Source organism: Acomys russatus, chromosome 32, assembly GCF_903995435.1.
Source record: "Acomys russatus chromosome 32, mAcoRus1.1, whole genome shotgun sequence".
In the NCBI taxonomy this organism is placed as follows: Eukaryota; Metazoa; Chordata; class Mammalia; order Rodentia; family Muridae; genus Acomys; species Acomys russatus.
In genome coordinates, this window is record NC_067168.1 from 30,811,114 (window position 1) to 30,832,195 (window position 21,082).

General features: G+C 40.6%; 1 protein-coding gene across 3 annotated transcripts in view; it reads right to left on the bottom strand.

The window, feature by feature from the left end:
- The window catches only part of Dnajc13 (DnaJ heat shock protein family (Hsp40) member C13), a 108,213-nt gene that overhangs the window by 70,974 nt on the left and 16,157 nt on the right, over positions 1–21,082 (bottom strand). For all 3 annotated transcript variants that reach the window (XM_051140505.1, XM_051140506.1, XM_051140507.1), the window contains exons 2-11: positions 20,750–20,830; positions 10,119–10,194; positions 9,072–9,221; positions 8,598–8,639; positions 4,819–5,019; positions 2,216–2,422; positions 2,026–2,121; positions 1,409–1,500; positions 272–438; positions 82–161 (exon numbers count right to left, since the gene is read on the bottom strand). In XM_051140505.1, the coding sequence (XP_050996462.1) occupies positions 82–161; positions 272–438; positions 1,409–1,500; positions 2,026–2,121; positions 2,216–2,422; positions 4,819–5,019; positions 8,598–8,639; positions 9,072–9,221; positions 10,119–10,194; positions 20,750–20,817 (1,179 nt within the window). In that variant the 5' untranslated portion in view covers positions 20,818–20,830. The remainder of the gene's footprint in view (positions 1–81; positions 162–271; positions 439–1,408; positions 1,501–2,025; positions 2,122–2,215; positions 2,423–4,818; positions 5,020–8,597; positions 8,640–9,071; positions 9,222–10,118; positions 10,195–20,749; positions 20,831–21,082) is intronic.

The following is a 21,082-nucleotide window of genomic DNA, read 5'->3' on the forward strand; positions in this document are numbered from 1 at the left end:
AAACAAAGAGTAAATGTTGGAGAAGAGTTCCTATAGCAAAAGCCAGTGACAACAAACCCAGCACAACACGGCTCATCTTACATCCTGTGTTACTGCATGCAGGACTCCGCTGTAGGAGATGTTAGCATTGAACCTGAACACAGCATCTGCAAAGTTGCCATCTACAAAGAGATAAAAAGGTACATGGGGAGATTTAAAGCTTTGCAGTCCATTTTTAAACTACTGTCATGCTGGCGGGTGAAAATAAAATTACATTAACTCAAGTACTTACTAGGAGGTGCAGCTAGGAATCTGAGGTGAAGGCTCTCAACTTCTTCATCTATAGGCATGCTGAGTAACCCCCATCGCTGACCTTTGTGGGTTGGTGTCATTTTAACACAAACATCTCTGTTACCAGAGGCTCTTACTCCATCCAGCAAACTTGCTAACAAGGAATCTCTAAGGAAAGTCAAAAGTAAAAAGCTTTAGGTTTGATACGTAAGGGGACTTTGGGTGTGGATGCGGCACAGGCCTTTCTGCAGGTAACGTGCTAGGGGATGTCCTGAGGTTCAGTGGGCGGCATGCACAGCGGAGGCCCAGAACAGCCTGGCAGGCTCATAGAGCAGTCCTTCACCCTCCTGCTGCTCTATGACCTGTAGAGGTAGATAGCACTGTGACTTCTGTGCTTCTGAAGTTTATCTTTAAGAGCTTTCCTTGGGCCTAACATACAAGTAACAAAACTCACTCCATTAAAATCTTTCACAATTCTGTATAAGTTAAAACAGTTGGACAGTTATCATAATCCAATTTTTATAAATCCTGCCCACCACAAAAGTTCCTTTGTATCTATCTGCAAATACTAAATCAATGAAGTGATACATCTACTTTTGATTTTTTTTTAAAAATTTAAAAAATGCAGAACCATACGATGTGTAGTCTCACATGTCTTGTTTATATTGCTCATCATCTGCTTTTAAGGTCACCCACGTTGCTGCAAGTACTAGTGTTCAGGGTCTGCACTGCTGAAGAGCCACCCTCCGTGTGGATACAGGACATCCTGGGCACTGACTCAAGCTCATGCATGATACATGCTGTGCTTCTAGGTTTTGCCAGTTCTGAAATGGTACCATGTTTCTGCTAAGATGGTTAACTTGCCAGTACCTAGAATCACCAGTGAGACGAACCTCATTTGGACTAGGTTAGCTTCTGGATATGCATGCGAACACAGACCAGGTTAACTGAGGTTACTGAAAATATGCAGCAATGCCTTCTACCAAATTAAACATTCCAAAGTTCTAGATTACAGTCTTTGTTTTTATCCCCGATTGACCAATTCCTTTGCCCTGCACATACTATGATCTCAAAATTACAAATTTAAAAGGGGGGGGGGAGAGAAGATGTGGGGGGCAGACGGGCACATAATCCCTACCTTTCTGTTGAAGAGTATTTCCGAACCTGCCCTTTTATAAACTCTATGGTAAAAAGTTGTGGATTTTCTGAGTCACAAACCAATGCAAATACCTAAGAAAAACAAATTCAATCAAACATTTTACCCAAACCCCTAAATGTTTAGTATTTTATTATAAAAACTAGGCATCATTTTTCGTATAAAGTCAATATTTCAAAATAAATAAATAAACCTGCTCATAATATCAGAATTTAAGAATTGTTTAAAATTTTCATTCAAATTTCATATTCAACTATGGAAATAGAAGTTTCATTCTCTGCATATTAGGAAGGTAATGGTTATGATTTCCATTGTCCTAAAACTAATCAATCAAAGGTTGATAATTAAATACAGATTATTCCTGCTTCCCAATACTTGTGTAGCCTCATGTAGATCAGGCTAGCCTTGAAGTTGGTATGTAGCTGAAGCTGGCCTTGAACTCCAGATCCCCTGCACCAACCCCAAGTGCTAAGCTCACAAGTGGGAGCCACCATGCTGATCTGTTTCTCTTCCTTAGAAATGAGTAAATATTAAAACAGAAACATAATCAAGATTATCAGTAGGAAGCTGGCTCATTGAAGCCAACAAGGCTTACTCACTTCTCCCAAGGGCTTCAACGTTGCAATGTTATAGGTTGCTGGGTCTCGTTCTACTAAGCATGTCTCTGTGACTGCTAGAACTCTTTTCACAGGTTCCTTCAAACAGTAAAGTGGAAATAAACTTAAAATTTATTAAAGAAAGCTGTCAAAACACCAGAAAAGTTTTTTATATTCAACACTCAGCTCTTACCGAATGTCTAGGAGATATTTTTTGGACCACAAACTCTGCCAAAGATGTGATAGACTCATCAGTGCTGTATTTCCCAAAGCGAAGGTTCAAATACTGCTCAAACTCTAAAGGTTCTTTCCTGATCCGCAGTGAGATACCGATGTAGTTGCCAGCATGTTCTATTGCACTTTTGATGATCTCTTCTCTTTGCTCTGATGCAAATAAATGCTGCACAGATTTTGAAATTTCTAAGTCAGGATTCAAACAACTAAAACAGGACTGTACTTACTCAACACACATGAGCGAGATTAAGGTAACACTTTTAAGAAAAAAGGCAACAGAACGTATTGGGTAAATAAGCCGTTTATTGTAGTTAAAAGACAAAACTAAATTAAAAAGCACATAATCTACAATACAGAGCCTTAAGCCAACTCAGTCAAACAGACACTATCCCATACTTCTCAGGGTCTGGTCATTATCACTTGTACCAAACAACATTCCCTCTTCCAAGGAAGAGCCCTAAGCCTATGAGGGTAGTTGGGCACTGTAGGGTAGCATTTCATTTCAATTAAGGCAGCTCCATGTTGAACTATTTTAGATAGTGGTTTACTTGAAAAATTATGTTAAAGAATATTTGAATGTTTATCATCATTGGGCACTGTTGCTACAAGCCAACTGTTAAGGCTGTGTTACACAGCTAAAGAAAAAGATTTGTAGTGGGTGCCTGAAGACCAGAATTACATTAGATACATTGCAAGGGGTAGAGTAGAAATGTCTATGGTTTTGTTTTGGCCAGAAAAGTAACAGTTCTTTTGCTGAGAAACAATGGTTAGATCATGTTTGTAAACATGACTTTATTCCTACCAACAATTACCATAGACACAAAGGGTTTCAAGATTAGCTAAGAGAATCTGTTACGGTACATTTGTAGTGAACTGATTGGTTTTGGCTAGCAGCTTTTACAAAAGTATACAACTCTCTTTTACCTTCAGTGTGCTTCTCTGCACACTTTAAACCATCTCAGAATCCTTACAACACCACTGCATACAAAGGTTATGCTACATTGTGTTGAAAAACTCTATCAGCGTTTGGTGATTCCCAGTTGGTAGATGCATGGATGGAGAGCCCATGGATATAGAGAGCTATCTGCACTTAGGAGACAATTAACACGAACTCTCCTTCCTGCCATTAAGCAATAAAAAGTGCTGGCAATAAAAGAAATGTCCTAACGGTTTACCTTATTGCTCCACTGTAAGGCCAGTGAGTAACTGTGGCAGTTAGGTTATCAAATGACTGACTACATTAGGCACACTTCCCACCAAGAGGTCAGTCATAGCAAATGCCTACAGTCCAGGGAGGAGGCAGCATTTGGGCAGGAGACCTTAAGTTACTTTCTAATGAGGGGAAACAAGCTTTTTCCTTTTATGTTTTGTCACAAATATCCACCCTGTGTGTTCCTAGATGAGGGAAAGCGGGTGGCATCCATCAAACACAGAAAGCGATGGCAGCAAACTGCACATATACATCAGATCACTGGCATGTCCATTATTCTGTTTGCTCTCCTTTTGTTACCACCTACCCTCTTATCCATCTAAGTGGCCTGCCACTGCCTCTGCTCTCCTACCTAGGGTGTCTCATCCATAGAACACTAAATTTTGTGACCATGTTTCCTGGACACTAAGATAACTACAGGAACTAAGATTGTCAAGGAAATATGTAGTTAGGCCTCTTCAGTCACAGACACCAGTGCTTGCATGTCAAGTTGTAAACTTAAATTTTATCGACATAACCAAGACTCTGCAAAGATGACCCTACCCATACCGCATGGCTTCCATTACTAACAAACAGGATTTGAGTATCTTTAGCAGTGTCTGGTGCCCCCCAGTTTCCTTATAACACAAAATTACAAGGCAAAAGCATGCTGCAGGCCCAGACGTGAAATGCCAACGCACACTCATATTTCATATTATAAACAGAGAACAGAACTCCCTATAGCTAAGACTTCTAAATTATATTTTTCAAAGAAAGCTTAGAAAGTTTCAGGTATGACATGATGCAGTTTAAAAATGGCAGCATCATTTATGGAATGCTACTAAACCATGAACCTGGGAAACCTCTTCCATGAATTACCTCCCCCAGTCACCAGACATATGCGCAAGGACGCACACGCCTTCTGCACAATGTGCATACTATTCTCTTCATATTAGAGAGAGAAAACGGGATTCAACCTTAGGTATAGTGCAGCCTGCCAGACTCCTAACACCACACCTCCTCCCAGAAGCTACACTGAAGGGGGAAAACAGTACTTCCTTCAAACACTTATGTAGTCATGTGTGTCCAATTCACATGGAGGCCAGAGCACAGCCTCAGGTGCTCCTCCTCAAGCACTGTCCGCCTCTTTTGTTCCCAGATGGGAACTTACCGAGTACTATGAACTGTCTGAGCTCCAGGCCCCAGTCTTCTGTCTCTCCAGTGCTGGGCAGATGAGCCACTACGCCCTGCTATTATTTTTAAACTGTTCTCTGGAGATCTACCTCATATTCTCAAGTCCTTCACTGACTGAGTTATCTCCTCAGACTCTAGTTATATTCCTTGGAAGAAGTCTTTTTACAAACACTACTTACCAATCTACTAAATCCTCCATAAAGAATACAAAATCCTCCTTGATAATCAGAAAGATCTACGAAGCCTTCAATATTCCTATAGTCATAGGAACACAGCACTCTGTTGGTTACAGGATTTATTTGGTCAAAGCCTCCAGGAGTTACTTCCAAAATCACAGGTTTCCTTGTATCACTCCAGTGATGCTTATAGCAGTTATATCTCTAGAGAGAAGCACAGCATTGCCTTCAGGTTCAAATTTAAGCATGTCATAAAATAAAGTTATACTGATTGTGTAGTTTTAAGAGCTACTAGACAAACTGTCAGGGGGAGAGAGAAAGGAGAGAGGTGTTTATTTCATTAAGAATGTTCACACTGAGGACATTATATTCTTCCTTAATTAGCAAAGACCTAGATTTACAATGTGTTGTGAAAGAATTTAAAACTACCCTTATTTAGCTCTAAATGAAAAGAGGAAGCCAGAGGGAAACCAGCTGGCAAAAAAAAAAAAAAAAAAAAGCCTGTGTCTACAGCCCCAGTCACTCAAAGGGTGAGGCAGGGGGATCACGTAGGCCTAGGAGTTCCAGGGCAGCATCATCAGAGCCAGATCCTGTTTCAAAATCAAAGCAGAAAAACAAAAGAACACAAAGAATAAACCAACCAACAAACCATACATAGCATAAAGCCCCACCCTCAAAAAGAGACCCTAAAATCATCTATAATACACAGCCATACCTCCGAAGGAGACATCAAACAGAAAGAGAAATGCATTCTGAGTAAGTTTTCTAAGGACAAAGATTTCAACTTCTGATTAAGTTGAATTTCTAGGGGAGGCATAGTATTAAAGACTGTGTTGGCCTTGTACATTAACACACAATTTATCTATACCCCTAAAAATTCTGAAGCCAAACTTTTACCAGAGGTATGACTTCTTAATTGTACAGGATGGTTATCTTTGGGTTCTGATCACAATAGTAAGCAAAGTGCCCTGGGGATGGTGAGAACCCTTTGCAAATCAGAGTACCTGGTGTCAGTTGGTCAGCATGATCAACATCCTTTCACCATCCAGGTTTTTTTTTTATTTTTATGTTTTTATTATTTAATCAGCATGTAATGTGTTTAGACACATGCTAAAACATTTTTCTGTGGTTCTCCCTCCCCTACTTCTAGTTTCATTCTTCAGAGAAAGTTTAATGAAGGTTACTAAGCAAAATGATGTGACACAGAAGAAAATATGTGTAAATTACATGAACTGGGAGGGAGAGAAAAGGGTAGCAAGTCTGTGGACTGTGGAGTGAGTGTCCTCCCCTGCACTCCGCCGTCAGGGTCTTCTATCCATCTGGATGAGGACTGCACTGCATCCCTCTTAAAGTATACATGGCTGGTACGTTGCTCAAGAACACTATTTCTGATCCCAAGAGGAATTCTCTTGCAGGTGCAATCATGAACACTCCCACTGACATCTAACATCTCAAAATGACATTCACAGGACCAGCACACACCTGTGGCCTCAGCACACTGTTCTATAGCTTCACACACAGAACAGTTCTGTAGAAAGAATTCTGCAGAAAAGACAAGTGTCTGCATTACTCAAGATGACAGTTGGGGCCTGATGAGGGTTGACAAAATGGCAGATCAATGCCATACCTCTCCAGCAAGATGGGCAGTGAGAGAACACCAAACATGGTAGTGTTTTTCTTTTCTTGTGTGTATGCATTCCTATACGTGATGTGTTCCTGTGTGGGTGCATATGCCTGTGTATATGCATGTGGAGGTCAGAGGTCAACATTGGGTGTCTTTATCTCTGTCTACCTTTTTGTGACAGGGTCTCTAAACGAACCTGGAGCTTACTGACTGGCTAGACTGGCTGGCCAGCAATCTCAAGGAAGTCCCTTGTCTTTACCTCCCAGTGTTGGGATAACAGCATGCACCTGGCTTGGCTTTTCAGGTATTGGTGCTATTGGTAGTGGTGGTGGTGGTAGTAGTGGGGTTCTGAACCCAGGGTCTCAGGCTTGCATAGCAAGTACTTTATCCACTGAGCCATCTTCCCAGCACAGTGGCTCTTTTCAATTAGACTTGCCAACACAGCCAAACTCACTCTACAGGACAGTTCCATTTCTATCACCTGACAGCAGCGGCTGATGGAAATATATCATTAGCTCTAAGGACTATTGTTGAGGCCACGCCTAAGAATCTCTGAAAGACCGTAATTTAGAATATTTCAAAGGTGATAGCAGGACTCACAACCAAATTCAACTTATGTGATGGAGCTGCTCAGCCCAGCATTTGAAGTGGAGGCCCTAGCTCATTTTGCAGAGGTGCAGATGTCATATCTTCTAGCAATGTTTCCACCTCAAGGCTGACAAACATTAAGGACTGGAGTTAACTGCTACAACAGGGAGCTTACAGACAAAACTGCTGAGTTTTGGAAGTAGTTGTCATCCAAACAGAGACACAGAAGATTCACCTGAGATAATTTCAAAAGCACACTGGCAGAAGCTCCTCTGTGACAACAAACAAGCAGCTTGTCAGCTGACATGCAACTATTTGAAATGGATCCTGGGCAACCAGCCAAGGGCTAGCACTGAAATGAAGAAGCCTCTGAGAGCTTAAACCCAACAGAAAAATGCCCATAGAAAGAACAAGAGTTTAACAGGAGAGGGCGACTTCTGTCAGCGCATCAGAGCCCACTTCAGGACTTCAGGGAGAGACAATGGCTTCCACCATGCTAGAACTTAAGGCTTTATTTTCTTCACTATAAAAGTAGAAACACAGCGAAACAACCTTGCCTCAAAAACAAAAAACAAAAAACAAAACAAAGTAGAAAACAGCCAGGACATAGTGCAGGTCTGTGATCCCCATGACCTGGAAGGCTGAGGCAGGAGACTGTCTGCCTGGGCTACTGAGGGAGTTTAAGGCCATCTGTGAGCAGCTTAAATAGACCCTGTCTCAAACTTTAAAACCCAAGTACTGCAGATACAACTCAGTGCTGGAGAAGGCCTTAGGTTTAACCTCCAGAGGAGGTTTCTCCAGGGGAGAAAAAGTGCAAATAAACGCAAAACCCATTCATGGTTAAAAAATTTAGTATATCGTGAGAAAAATCCCCCAATCTCTTCTTCCCGGAAGTCTCTGGTTTATTGGAAAGGCCTGGCTGGGAAAGTCAGGACTCCACTAAGCAACATGGCTCTTCCCAAAGCTGCTGGTGTCATGCTGGCCTTTCATACAAGCCAGACCCAATGTGGGACACGTAAAAAGATAGCGCTGAACCTCCCAAACCTTAAACCTTCAATAAAGCAAACTGCTGCAAGTGTGGTGAGAATTATTAATGGCTGCACTGCTTGTAGATTTCTTTATTTATTTGTGTGTACGAGCATCACGCCTGCATGAAAGCCTGTGCACTGTGTGTGGCCTAGTGCCAGTGGAGGTCACAAATGGGTTACTGGATCCCTTGGAATGTGGAACCGGAGCTTTGGATGGCTGTGAGGTACACTGCAGGTGCTAGGAACCAAACCCAGGCACTCTCAACTGCTGACTGAGCTCTCCAGCCTCTACACTACTTTTAATGTGCTGGTTATTTTGGCAGATGATTTGTTTGTTATCTAACAAGAAATAAGTCTGAAATCTGTTTCTCGATATTTGAGTTTCCTGTTAAAGTACATTCGTCTCTTTCTTTGTTAAGAGGCATTAAGGTTGTACTTCCTTTTGGCTTTACTGTAACAGGAACATAGGCAATGTATGATTTCTACAGTGAAGGTAGCATCTGATCATGTAAGAACACACACTGATAAATGTCAAATCTTACCCTTCCTGTGATTTTTCCCTCTGCAAAGTCAGTTCTGAATCTCTGAAAGAGAAAACACACCACAGTTTGTGAGAATAGACTGGCAAGGAAGGCTCATAAGCCAGCCTTTTCCACCCAAATATGGTAAAAAGCCACAATCAGTAATAATGATAGTAAACTGGGATGAAATTTATAGGTTAACCATATTTAATAAAGATTGTGGCACTTTACTGATGAGCAAAACAGATTAAACATATAATGCTTCATCCTGCACATACATTTCAAAAAACTAATATACTGTTAAATGTAAAGGATTTCCCAGTCTCTTCCTCTACCCCGCCTCCCCCCTTAAATAGGAAAGAAAATGTTTCAGTGTCAAGTTAAAGACTAACGGAGAGCGGGAGAGGGCACAGGGTCAGAACTCAGAATCTGGATGTAATGTGGCCTCTTCACTTTCAGAGAGGAGAGACCTAACTTGTGGCACGGTCTGCTCACCAAAGCTTCCGTAAGCAGCTCTGTTCTGTGCTCTGTAGAAAACTTCAACGTCTCTGACTTCTTCCCGCTGCCTTTACGAAATGTGAGGTTGAACTCTGTTCCTTGTCCTTTCCCAACAGGGCTGATGCTGCAGATGTCTCCATAAGGCCACTGGCAAACAGGAAGGAACCTTAACTTTTGCTCTGAGATAAGCAGGTGTAACATTTGTTCTTCTCTTTCCTTCTATATCCTCTGCGTACAGGAACAATTTACAGACACTGCAGGCTTAGAGTTAAGGAGCAGCGCCTTTAGCAATTCCACAACTCAAGTTCTCTTAAAGGTTTTTAATTACCAGAGATAATAACAAAACATCTTTAATATTAATATGAAGCAATTTAAGTGAGCGAAGAGTATTAGGGAATAATCATGATTGTGCTCATTAAGAAAGACAACCTAGAAAACATGCTTAATTTAGAATTAAAAGAAGCTGGGTTATCTTTTTTGTTGTTTTGTTTTTCAAGACAGGGTTTCTCTGTATAGCCCTGGCTGTCCTGGACGCACTCTGTAGACCAGGCTGGCCTCGAACTCACAGAGATCCTCCTGCTTCTGCTTCCCAGAGTGCTAATATTAGAGGTGTGTGCCACCACACTCAGCTTTAAGCATGTTTACTTATCCATGTTCAATTAGTCTTGTCTTTACAAACAAGTAATTGTAGGTTTTTTTGCAAGACTGTGAACAATTACATTTGTGATAGAACTAATATGCTTAATTAATAGTAACTTTAGAAAGGGATTGATTTTATAGAGAAGGTGGCTAGTAACAGTAGTAATATATAAGTCATTGCCCTGAAAGCCTAGAAAGCGAGCACAACACACACACACACACACACACACACACTCTCTCTCCCTCCCCCCCCCCACTGCTAGTCCTGCACACAAGGCATCATGCACACATATTCATCTTCAGACTGACATTTCTCTCTTGAAATGGTGATTTCAGCAGGTAAAATGGGCTGTAACGTTGACTTTTCAAGGTTCACATAAACCCAACAGTACCTAACACCGTTACCTGATTTGTTACTTCTAAGGTATTGGGATTATATGTAGTAACTGCATGGGTTCCAACTGAAAAGACTCGCTTATACCTACAACAAAAGACATGCTTACATTTAGTTTTAAATAAACTTTTTTTTTTTAAGGAAAATACATATAGTAACACAAAATGAGCATTTCAATAAATGGAAATATGCTGGCTGACCAATGGCTCAATGGTGATTAAATATAATTTACTTTTATATTTTCCTATTTGTTGTCCTAAATTTTATCAGAATTAAAAACACTCATTTTAGTGGGAACTATTAATATTCCTACATAGAAAATATGACCTCTGCACAAATGTGATGCTCTCATGGATTAAGTTGGTAAGGTACCAGCCAAGGATGCTGAGAGAATTCTAAATAGTATATTTTTTTGTTAACAAGACACTACAAATGGCTAATTCTTTCAAAGTACCCTTTCTTCAAATGCTCAATGGGAAGGAAAGGAAGTATGAGTCCGGCATCTGCTCAGCACAGCACATAAGGGACGTTAACTCCCACTTAAGCAACTACCTGCTGCGCTCTGTGCTGCAACACGTAGGAAACCTGCATCATTACAAGGAAGCAATTTTCACTTCTCACTTTACTGAAAGTAACATACCCAAACAAGAAAACCTACTTGAATTACCAGTAACCCTGATGAAGAGGAGCTCATACTGATAAAGTTGAAATTTAATTAGAAACACATTTAAAAATAAAGAAAGCTCTTTAGATTTAAAACATTAAAATGAGCGAAATATTATCTAGAATAGGGAAATGTAAGGAAAAAACTAGGAACAAAAAATTCACTGCTATAAACACAGAATTAATAAAAAAAATTCTCTATAAGTCTACACAGATAAACCCAAAGTTAAGAACAATACTCAGTGGCTACCCTCCAACCTGACAGTGATACTCTGCTGCTGAAGACAACATAAACTTGAGCAGTAGAACTCGAAAATATTGAGCTGGTACTGACCCGGAAGCTTCACTGCTACTGGCTAGCTTTCATAGTGTTTAGAGGCACCACACACACTACCAGATGAGAAAAGTAATCATCAGTCTTACCCAGCTGTCAACTGTGTGAGCTACAGTGATGACTAACCCGGCAAGAAATGCCAACTGGTCCAAGATTGGCACAATTGTCACAGAAGTTACCAACTACTTTGTGACTGGACTGAAGATAACATGAAACCCATACCTAGCACCACTGTTGGGCCAAGAACCTGTGACTAGACAAGTCATAGGCTCTAGGGGACAAGTACATTTTACTATTCTAGTAAATGGGCACAATATTAAACTGATTATTAATGTCTAAATGTTATACCCACAGATTAGTGGTTCTTTCAACTCTCCCCAGAAAAGCTTCTATTTGAAGAACATGGTGATGAACACAGGCCCACGACTGGTTATGATGCTGAGAATAGGAGATTGTGGAATGTTCAGCCCTAAATGGCACGTCTATATCAAACTCCCTTCTCCCAAGCCTGGAAATCACTGTGGAATAGGCATGGCCAAGTGCTTGCCTGGTGAGCACTGAGGAGTTCTGACCGTGGTAAGTGCTGGGTAGGGATGGCAACATGCCTGTAAGCCCAGCCTCACTTGAAGGCGAAGGATCTGCAGAGCAAGTTGTCTAGGGAGACAAGTCCTAACCGCTGGGTCTGTGCTTGACTGGGAGACCAGACCCTGCCTGAGTAAGGTGAAAGAACATTGGAGGCTGCTTTTAATATCAACCTTGGACATGTACGTGGGGGCATACATGAAAAAATAAGACTACAGAATTGATTTCCTTTTGTGAGTGAAAAGAACAGCAATTATAGGTCTAAAAAAAAAAATTCCAAGAGTTAACCACTGTGTGCTGTTTTTTGGGGTTTTTTTTTGTTTGTTTTTGAGGATCAGTTAAGATAATGTTTACTTCCACATATTCTTTTTCTCATCTTTGCTACCCCACCAAGCCCCTGCTAACATCTGCATTATTTTTTAACTGACGCTAGACTTATGCCTATACTGCATGGAAAGTGATGCTTCAATACATGCATACTGTATAAAGCTCAAACCACAGTACACATATCCACCTCCTCAAACATTCGTCATAGCTCTAGGCTGAAAACACTGAACATCCGGTGGTTTTGAAATACATTACTGTTATCCTAAGACATGACACCATGCACTACAACTCTGGAGCCAGGAGAGCAAGCCCAGAGCCTTTTGTGTGCTACAGACCAACCTACTTTTCCTCATAAACCTGTGGTAATGGCAGGTGTGGTGGCACTTGCCTTTAATCCCAGCACTCGGGAGGCAGGGCAGGTGGACTGCTGCAAGTTCAAGGCCAGCCTGGTCTACTAAGGGAGCCCAGGACAGCTAAGGCTACAAAGAGACACCCTGGTGAAAAACAAAAACCCCCTGTGGTAACAATCTATTTACAACTTCTAGGAGGTAAACTTTTTAAGAGTCTGCCTATGTGAACTCCGCGCCTTTCTATGCCTGGATCATTCTGATCTTCACTTCCATTCATGTCACAAGTGACAATTTCATTCTTTTTAAGGGATGAGTGATTTTCCACTGTGTGTATGCACCACACTTTACACATCTGTCAGCCACTGTCTTGTTTCTGAGCTTCTGTAAATAGTTGTAAAAATAAGCATGAGAGTGAAGATATTTGTTTTCACCAAGTTGTCTCCTTTGTGGATAGACCTGCAGTAGGCTACCTGCATCCTACAACAGTTCTGCTTTGATGTTTTTTTAATGACCTCTCTTAACTACACTAATTTACAATCTGAGCAACTGTTGAGGGGCCATTTTCCATCTGTCCTCACTAGCACTTGTCTTTAGTTTTCCTGGTGACAGCCATTCTTACTAAGGTCAAAGGATACCTTGTGATTTCAATTTTCATATTTCCCCAATAGTGATGCTAAACATTTTTTTTTTGTACGTGTGTGGCCATTTGTATGTCAGTATTTAAAAAGCCTACTTAGGGCCTTTGTCCCTCCTTTTGGGATGTTTAGTCCCTGGAGTTCCTTACCTATTCTGATTACTAGCCCCTGTTCAGATGTGTAGCTGGCAGGTATATTCCCTCATTCTGTAGTTTGTCTCTCCACTTCCACTTGTTTTGTGGCAGGTTTTCAGTTGATGCCATGTGTTGGCTTGGCTTTTTTCCCCTGTGTTTTAGAGGTCTTGTTACTCCATTCTGCCCATCCCTCCAAATCTTGGTCATTCCAATACCTTAAAGTATTTCTGTACTTTCTTCTCAAAGTTTTGTTTTAGGTCCTGCATTGAGTTTTTTAATTCACTTGGATTTAGCTTTTCTAACTGGTGGGAGACGAGACTGTAGTCTCATTTTTCTCTTTGTGTACATCCAATTGTGGCAGCAACGTGCACCGTAAAGGCCATCGCTACTTAATGTACACGCTTACCACCACTACAGATGCGAGGGTTACACCTAGGCTCTGTGCTGTTCCACTGTTCTGCTTTTGTGCCAGCATCACGCCACTTCATACTCCAGCTTTGTAGAATCTGAAGTCAGGTAATAAGGCCTCTAGCTTTCTTTTCCTTCTGGACGGCTTTAGCAATGCTCTAGTTTTGTTTGGGTCACTGACGTTTTGACAGAGACCACATTAAATCTGTAGGTCATTTGGAGTGAGTAGTACCGTTCCCTGTACACAGCTGTCTTTTCATTTCTCCAACTTCTTCCATCTGTTTAATTTGCAGAGATCTTTGATTCCTTTGGTTAAAATTATCCCTATTTATTTTATCGTAGCTGTTATAAATTACAATTTTTTGTTTCTGTACCTAATTTGGTTAACATTTTCCTTATGAAGGAATGTTTGAGTTGTCAGGGGCCCGTTTTGCATCTACTGAGGAGATCATGTGGCATGTGTGTTAGTTTGTTTCAGGACATGGTGCACCGCTAACTTATCCATGCACGTTTACGATGTATCCCATTTACTGTTAAAAAAAAAAGAATTCCTTTTAATAAACTGTTGATAGGGTTTGCTAATACTTAGTTAAATACTTTCACCCTGTGTCCATACAAGGCATTGACAGTGGTTTTTAAGCCCTTTGCCTGCTGTTCCCTTGTTGACACTGTTCTCACATAGCACTCTGTCACTGAGATCAGTGTGGTCTAAAAGCACTCTCTGATGTGATGGCAGCAGTCTGTCTATCAGCACCCTGCCTGCTCAGTGGGCAGGAGACACAGGAAGCTGCTGAGAACTTAACAAAAAAATGCAACTTTATTGTGTGTGTAATTTAAACTTACCTAACAAATTATGTTTAGAAAAAACATAATCATATGAAATTAAATTACAAAAGAAAGAATAAGCAAAGCAGAATCCATGAGAAATTCAAGACAAATGATGCCATAAACATAATATAAAAGAATATAAAAATATGTACCTTTTTCCTCAAGTGAAAAATTAATAAGCATTACTGACTTGACCTATGACACCTGTTTCCTTTTTATTTGGGAACTAAAAATAAAGGCACATATAACTACTATATGCCTAAAGGGAACAGACATTTAGTTTCATAATTTACAGACTAATATAACATGATAACTTATTTTAAAACAATTTCTACTATCCATTAGTTATGCTATTTACTATCAGGAAACTAATGGCCAAAAAATAAAAGTTTGTTTTTTTAAAAACACACACAGATTTTTTTTTTTTTTTTTTTTTTTTTTTTGAGACAAGGTTTCTCTGTATAGCCTTGGCTGTCCTGGATTCACTTTGTAGACCAGGCTGGCCTCAAACTCACACCGATCCGCCAGCCTCTACCTCTCGAGTGCTGAGATTAAAGGTGTGTGCCACATGGCAGCTTACACCCAGATTTTTAATAGGCAAAGCTTTATACACTTACATAAAATATTTTTGTATAGTTTTAATTTCGGTAAATAAAAATGCTATAATATCCTTAAATCTTCTAATCTTTATGAATAGTTATTGACTTGGATGCTGGGAATCCAAGTTGGGTCCTCGGGACAAGCAGTGCGTGCTCTATCCCACTGAGCCATCACTCCAGCACTGTATACTGTTTGTAAAGCTTGAAATAATTCTTTCATTGACCTCAAAAAGCCAAATGGAGTTAAAGTTAGAATAAAGAAGTTTATGTCAGTGAGTGTAGGGCCCAAAATATAAAGCAAAGCCTTTCATTCTGCTATGGAAAGGTAGCAGTGAAAACTGCCTACCACTGTGCAGTGAACTTAACTCATCTTCCCTCAAAGTACCTGTTCTCAGCTCTATAGAAAGCAAATATATATTCCCTCCAGTTTTCACCCTCTGCTCCAAGTTCTACCTTTCAGCTTCATACAGATCACAGCTGCCCAATTCTCCTCCCACTGAGACTTTCAATACAAGCTCCTCCTGCTATACCTTGAGCACTCCAGCCAATTTAGGATCAGCCTGGGCTGCTAATTTCTCAAAACCTTTAGTATCTTCACAAAACCTAGGATCTTTTTCATCAGTAAAAAACAGACTCCAGTTGCTTGAACTGTCAGTCCACCAAATAATAAAATTAAGGGGAACTGAGCTAGAGAGGTGCCCAGAGTCAGAAAACTGGTAGCGAGCACTGCACAGTCCTTGCACGGCCTCCAGGGACTTGGACCTGACTGGGGGTGATGAAGGGATAAAGAAAAGACACAGACACACAGAAAGCTGGGAGTCAGGTGGGGTTGGACTCTCTGATGGAGAAGCCTTGGTACCCTGAAAGCTCAGTGTGTTTATTACACAAAGTTCAAAAGGGAGGTGGGGTCACTGGAGGCAATGTCTATCACACAGATGACAAGAGGCAGGACTTACAGGACACAGTTGAATCAAGGAGATGGGTTTATATATTCTTGGAAGGAGCTGCAGGGGAGAACTCTTCAGGCGGTAAATATCCAGGGAGTAGAAAGATATGGCGGACAGTTTCTCCAAGCTATCAACACTCACACTTAGTTCCCAACGAAGGCTTCACTGTTCTTCCATATATCTGAGCTAGGATCCTAGACATGGCAAGCTCCTGCCAACAGCACACACGATTTCCTGTTTCCTACAGAGCTCTGTTGTTACAGGACACCACGGCATAACAGTTGTGCCCACCACTCTGCAGTCACACTGCCTGCATTCAAATACTTCCTGGGATACTATCAGTTATGAACCCTCTGATAACTCTCTACGTGACAGTTTCTCCATTTGAAAGATGTGGGTACCATATATATATATATATATACCTATCACATAAGAATTAGAAGAAATAGTGCATTTGAGGCGCTTTGAACCTATGTGCCTGCCACATAAGCAAGCAATCACTGCTAGCTATTCCTACTGCTGTTTTTCTTCTAGAGGAATGAATATTAACTGGTGGTAGGGTTAAATTCCAGGAAAATAAACATTATAATTCAATGTTTTAAATATTCCTTTACTGATCATGCCTGCTTCAGTACATTCATACTTAAAACACAGAATTAAAAGGAGTGGGCAAATCGGTCACTCATTTGGTTATACCATCAGGATACTCAGTTTTGGGGGGGGAAAAACACACTCTACCTAAGAGGGCTCATTCTCGTGAGAAGCGATACTCCCCAGAGAAGAGAAACAACAGGTAAGACAAACTCTACAGTCCTATCCCAACCACTCAGCAAGATGCCTTCATGGCTTATAAGTGCATCTGATGAAATGTAGCATTTTAAAGGCTTTAGGTTCTGAGGCATAATCAATGGCGATAGTCTTTCTCAGATCAGATGGAGCAAATTTTAGTACAATATAAGATTGTTATAAAGAAGTGATCCAGTTTATACTTCCAAATTCCAAACTGTCTGGCTGCAGCTACCGAGAGTTACACAGACAGAGCATGTGGAGAGCTCAGGAGGGGCTGGTCTAAGGTCAAGCCTGGTGGCACCCAAGCTAGGAGACAAGGGAAACATGCCCCTCAGAGCCCTCTGCTCATTAGAACTGCAAGGTGTATAGACACCAAGAAGCAAAGAAAAAGACGTCTCTTCCCTGGTCCAATTCTTTTCCTCAACATAAGCATAAAAAGTTACCAGTTTCACTACCCTCAACCCCTCTCTCCCTCTCTTGCCTCTAATCATCAAGACTGTCTCTAACGGGAGCTTCTATCATTGAATTTCACAGACCAATTTTCCTAACATACTGTGCCCAGAATCCTAGTTGTATACTAAAATCCTACTCAAATTTAAAGCATCTGCGCTACTAACAAAACCTGGAGTGATCCGTAGGTAGTCTGTGCTTGTAAACTTTATCTAGAGAAAACAACCTATTACTTTGAAGTTTTCCACAGTGACTCTGCACTTCCACTTTAGCGGAACATCTGTACCTTCCTTCCGGCCTGCAGTGGCTTGCTTAAACCAAAGAGGAAATCTTGTTTTCATGGAAGAAAAGTGCTTTTACTCCCTGTAACCTCCTTTTCTTGCTCTTGGAAGAAACGTGTAATTAAATTATGTATGGACTTCCCAAGTGGAAAAAACAAGTACAGAAGAAAAACTCCTTTGCCAGCCCAGGGGTCTATAATCACAACAACAAATCTATATTAATCAAAGTAGATATCAGTTGAAAATGAGGCATGCTGGGAACACCACAAAGGTACAGAAATGGGTCACATGAAAACCTCTGAGGCATGATCTGGAGGTTATCTTTAAGTGAAGCATGCGAAAAGAGAGAATGCATCCACTTGGTCACCATGTTCGGTAATTTCCCTAGATGGTAGAGTTGGGACAGCAACATGGATTGGCCTAGAATCTCTTAAAACAAACCCCAATTCTCAAAAAAAGAAAAAAAGGGGAAAAAAAAGAAAGAAGAAAAAGAAAAATTACACATAGAATCTGTTGTATAAACACATTTCTAGAAAGTTCGACTAGCAACTAAAAGCAAAATTTTGAATACTGATGTTTTTATTTTTGATAGTAAGAATGTTGAGAATACTTTAAACCCAGGTTCAAACTGGTCAGAAAACAAGCATAATGGATTTCAGTGCTGCACAATGCACAAGGCCAACTGAAACCACCACCTGAGGAAAAGGGATTGAAAATAAAACATCCAAGTCAGTGGAAGGTTTATGGATCAGCAGAGTTAATGCATGCCTCCAACTGAGAGAGACTCACCCCAACACCACTAAAACCCCAGCCACTTCTGAGTAAGATTACAATTCGCTGAAAAATTAATACAGCAGTACAAGATGCAGACTATTCAACACAATACTGAAGTTGCATTGCAGCCTCATTAGGTATGAACCTCAAAGGGAACAGCTACAGTAAATCAAGCCAACATGCTTCTGACGTTAGCACAAGTGGGCATCCAATTCAATGGAAGCAAACTGAGCATCCACATTTAGGGTCAAATGACTTTTGGCAAGGGTGTCAAACAACTCAATGGAAGAAGAAAGGTCCTTTCTACCAGTCATAAAGGTACAAGTAGATCACATGCAATGAGAAATGAATGTGGATCTTCCCTGTACACCACATAAAATTAATTCAAATTTTAAGTTATACAAATCATAGAAGGAAACATATGAGAAAACCATTGCAACCTTAGCTTAAGCAATAGCTTCTTACAAATGACCAGAAACACAGCGAGCAGCACAAAAGGAGAGACGCTGGATTTCACCAAAACTAACAACTGTACTGTACAGCATCAAGACGGCTGGGAGGCATCCCTCAGAACTGGAGCAGTATTGTGCCAATGGCTTAACTGTGTTTAAGTAAAGAATTTCTACAGCTCAGCAATTAGAGAGACAACCTAATTAAAACAGGTGAATGATTTGAACAGACATTCCATCACAGATTACAAGTGGCCAACAAGCACATGAAAGCATACTAAACATTACTCAAACCTTTCACTGTTTCTCAGAGGTCAAACATGGGGTTATCATTAGCCTCACCAATTCCACTCCTCAGAAATACCCAGGAGAAGCAAAAATATTGACTCATCCAGCCTCTCACAGAATATTCATACAGAAAGAAAGTGGAGACAATACAAATACCCATTAACTTAAGAACAAACAGTCAAAATGTAGTACTTCATGAAATCAACTATGAGTGGATAACACAAGGAAATACTGATACACGCCATTAACACAGAGATGAACCTTGAAATATTAATTGGAAGAAGACAGCCACAAAAGAGCATATTTTGCATTGTTTCATTTTTATGAGACTTTCCAAACATGCAGACCCAAAGACACACAGTAGGTGCCTGGCAGATGTTGGCAAGATGACGGTGGTTTCTAAACAAAGCACTTTTTTTTAAGTGTGTCCCAGTAATAGCGGTGACACATCAGAATTCTATGTATACTGAAAAAAAAAATCAATGACTTGCATACTTTGCATGGTTGAGTTTTATGGTATATAAGAATATGCTATAGCTGTTAGGAAAACAAAGTATTTCTAGGTATCAATGAAGGGAAGGAAACTGGGCAAAGAATACAGAAATGAGTTTACTCAAACTATTACAAGAAAAGAAGTGAAAGGATTCTTCTCTTAAGCAGTAGCCATCGTCTTCTGAAAGTTCCAGAGGATCACGTTACTGACAAACTCACAAAGCAGCAAGCATCAGTGAGCCAGTATGCAGAAAGCAAAGTAGGGACAGGAGCTACATCATGATGGTCAGAGCAATCCACTACTTAAAACACCTGACCATCTAAAGTGGAATTCAAAGTACCAGAGAATCACACGGCCTTGTGCACATCAATTTGCTGGGGCTTTGCTCAAGGAAACTACGAGAGGACACACAGTATTCTACAAGGGTAAAATTATGCTCACTAACATGCAAGCTCATAAAGCAAGCCACTAACAGAACAAGTCCAAGTAACCTGATCCTTCAAACTGGTGAATTTGCCAAGGTGAGCCAGAAACACTCGCGTGCCAACAGTGGGCCACCCCAGAGCCACCACACCATCCACCAAAAGCATGAAAAGTGAAGAAGAAGAACAAACGCCATGCGCACGTGTGTTCTATCACAGGTCACCTTAGAACACCGCCATTGCCTGCTTGTCAAAGTGAGACACTCAGGCTCATTAGTCAATGCTTCTCAAAATGAGCAGATACCAACTGCTTTCCTGACAGTCAAGAAGTTCCATCCACTGACTATCAATGTACTTAAAGCATAACTGCAAAGCTTCCATTCATTCAGCATCACCTCATTTAATCTCTACAATAATCTGTGGGGAAGAATTTACCACCATCCTACAGGGAGGTAATGCAAGGACATCTTGGTCTGACTGAAACAAATATAAACATGAAATGCCTTAATTCCAGTCAAGGAAAAAAAAAAGCTAATCAAAAATTTCATTCAAATAAATAAATAAATGCATCTTTAAAAAAGCTCTAAATCTCACTAGAGGCCAATGGTTGACTCATACGCTTGACCATGGCAATGAGGTTGCCAACACTGTAGCACAAGGTAGGTCCCAGCAACCAAAGCCCACAACTGCTTTACTTTCTCTTGTTACTTTTCATTTTTTTAAAAAAGAAAGATATCGAAAAATCAAAAGAAAAAAGGGACAGCAATGCATTTGCACTGTGACATGCCCAAGAACACTGTTGGTTGTGCCTCACTATTAAAAGATACCAATACTGGACTTAAATGATACTTTATGGACGTTCAGAAAAGTAAAAGCAAAGAGTACTTACTTTCCCCTCCATGAGTGCTTGGTTGTGTAGAAACATGCCAGGTCTTTATTTTCTCTAATTATGTTCATTTTGTGCTGAAACCTGGAAAACAAAGGTATGGATTCCCTTAGCACAGTTACAGTCTTAAATTTTCCTGACTTCCTCATAGCAAGGGACAGTATCTCACAGTCCTTAGCTCTGCAATGCTACAAGGTTTAAGGACAGGACTGCTCAATACTGTGTTAAGCACTGCATCATGTCTGCCTTCTCAGCCACTCTTTTTCCGTGAAACCAGTGGACTGGGTTGCTCAAAGACAAGAGTTATCCTCGATCAACATCCAAATACATGGAATC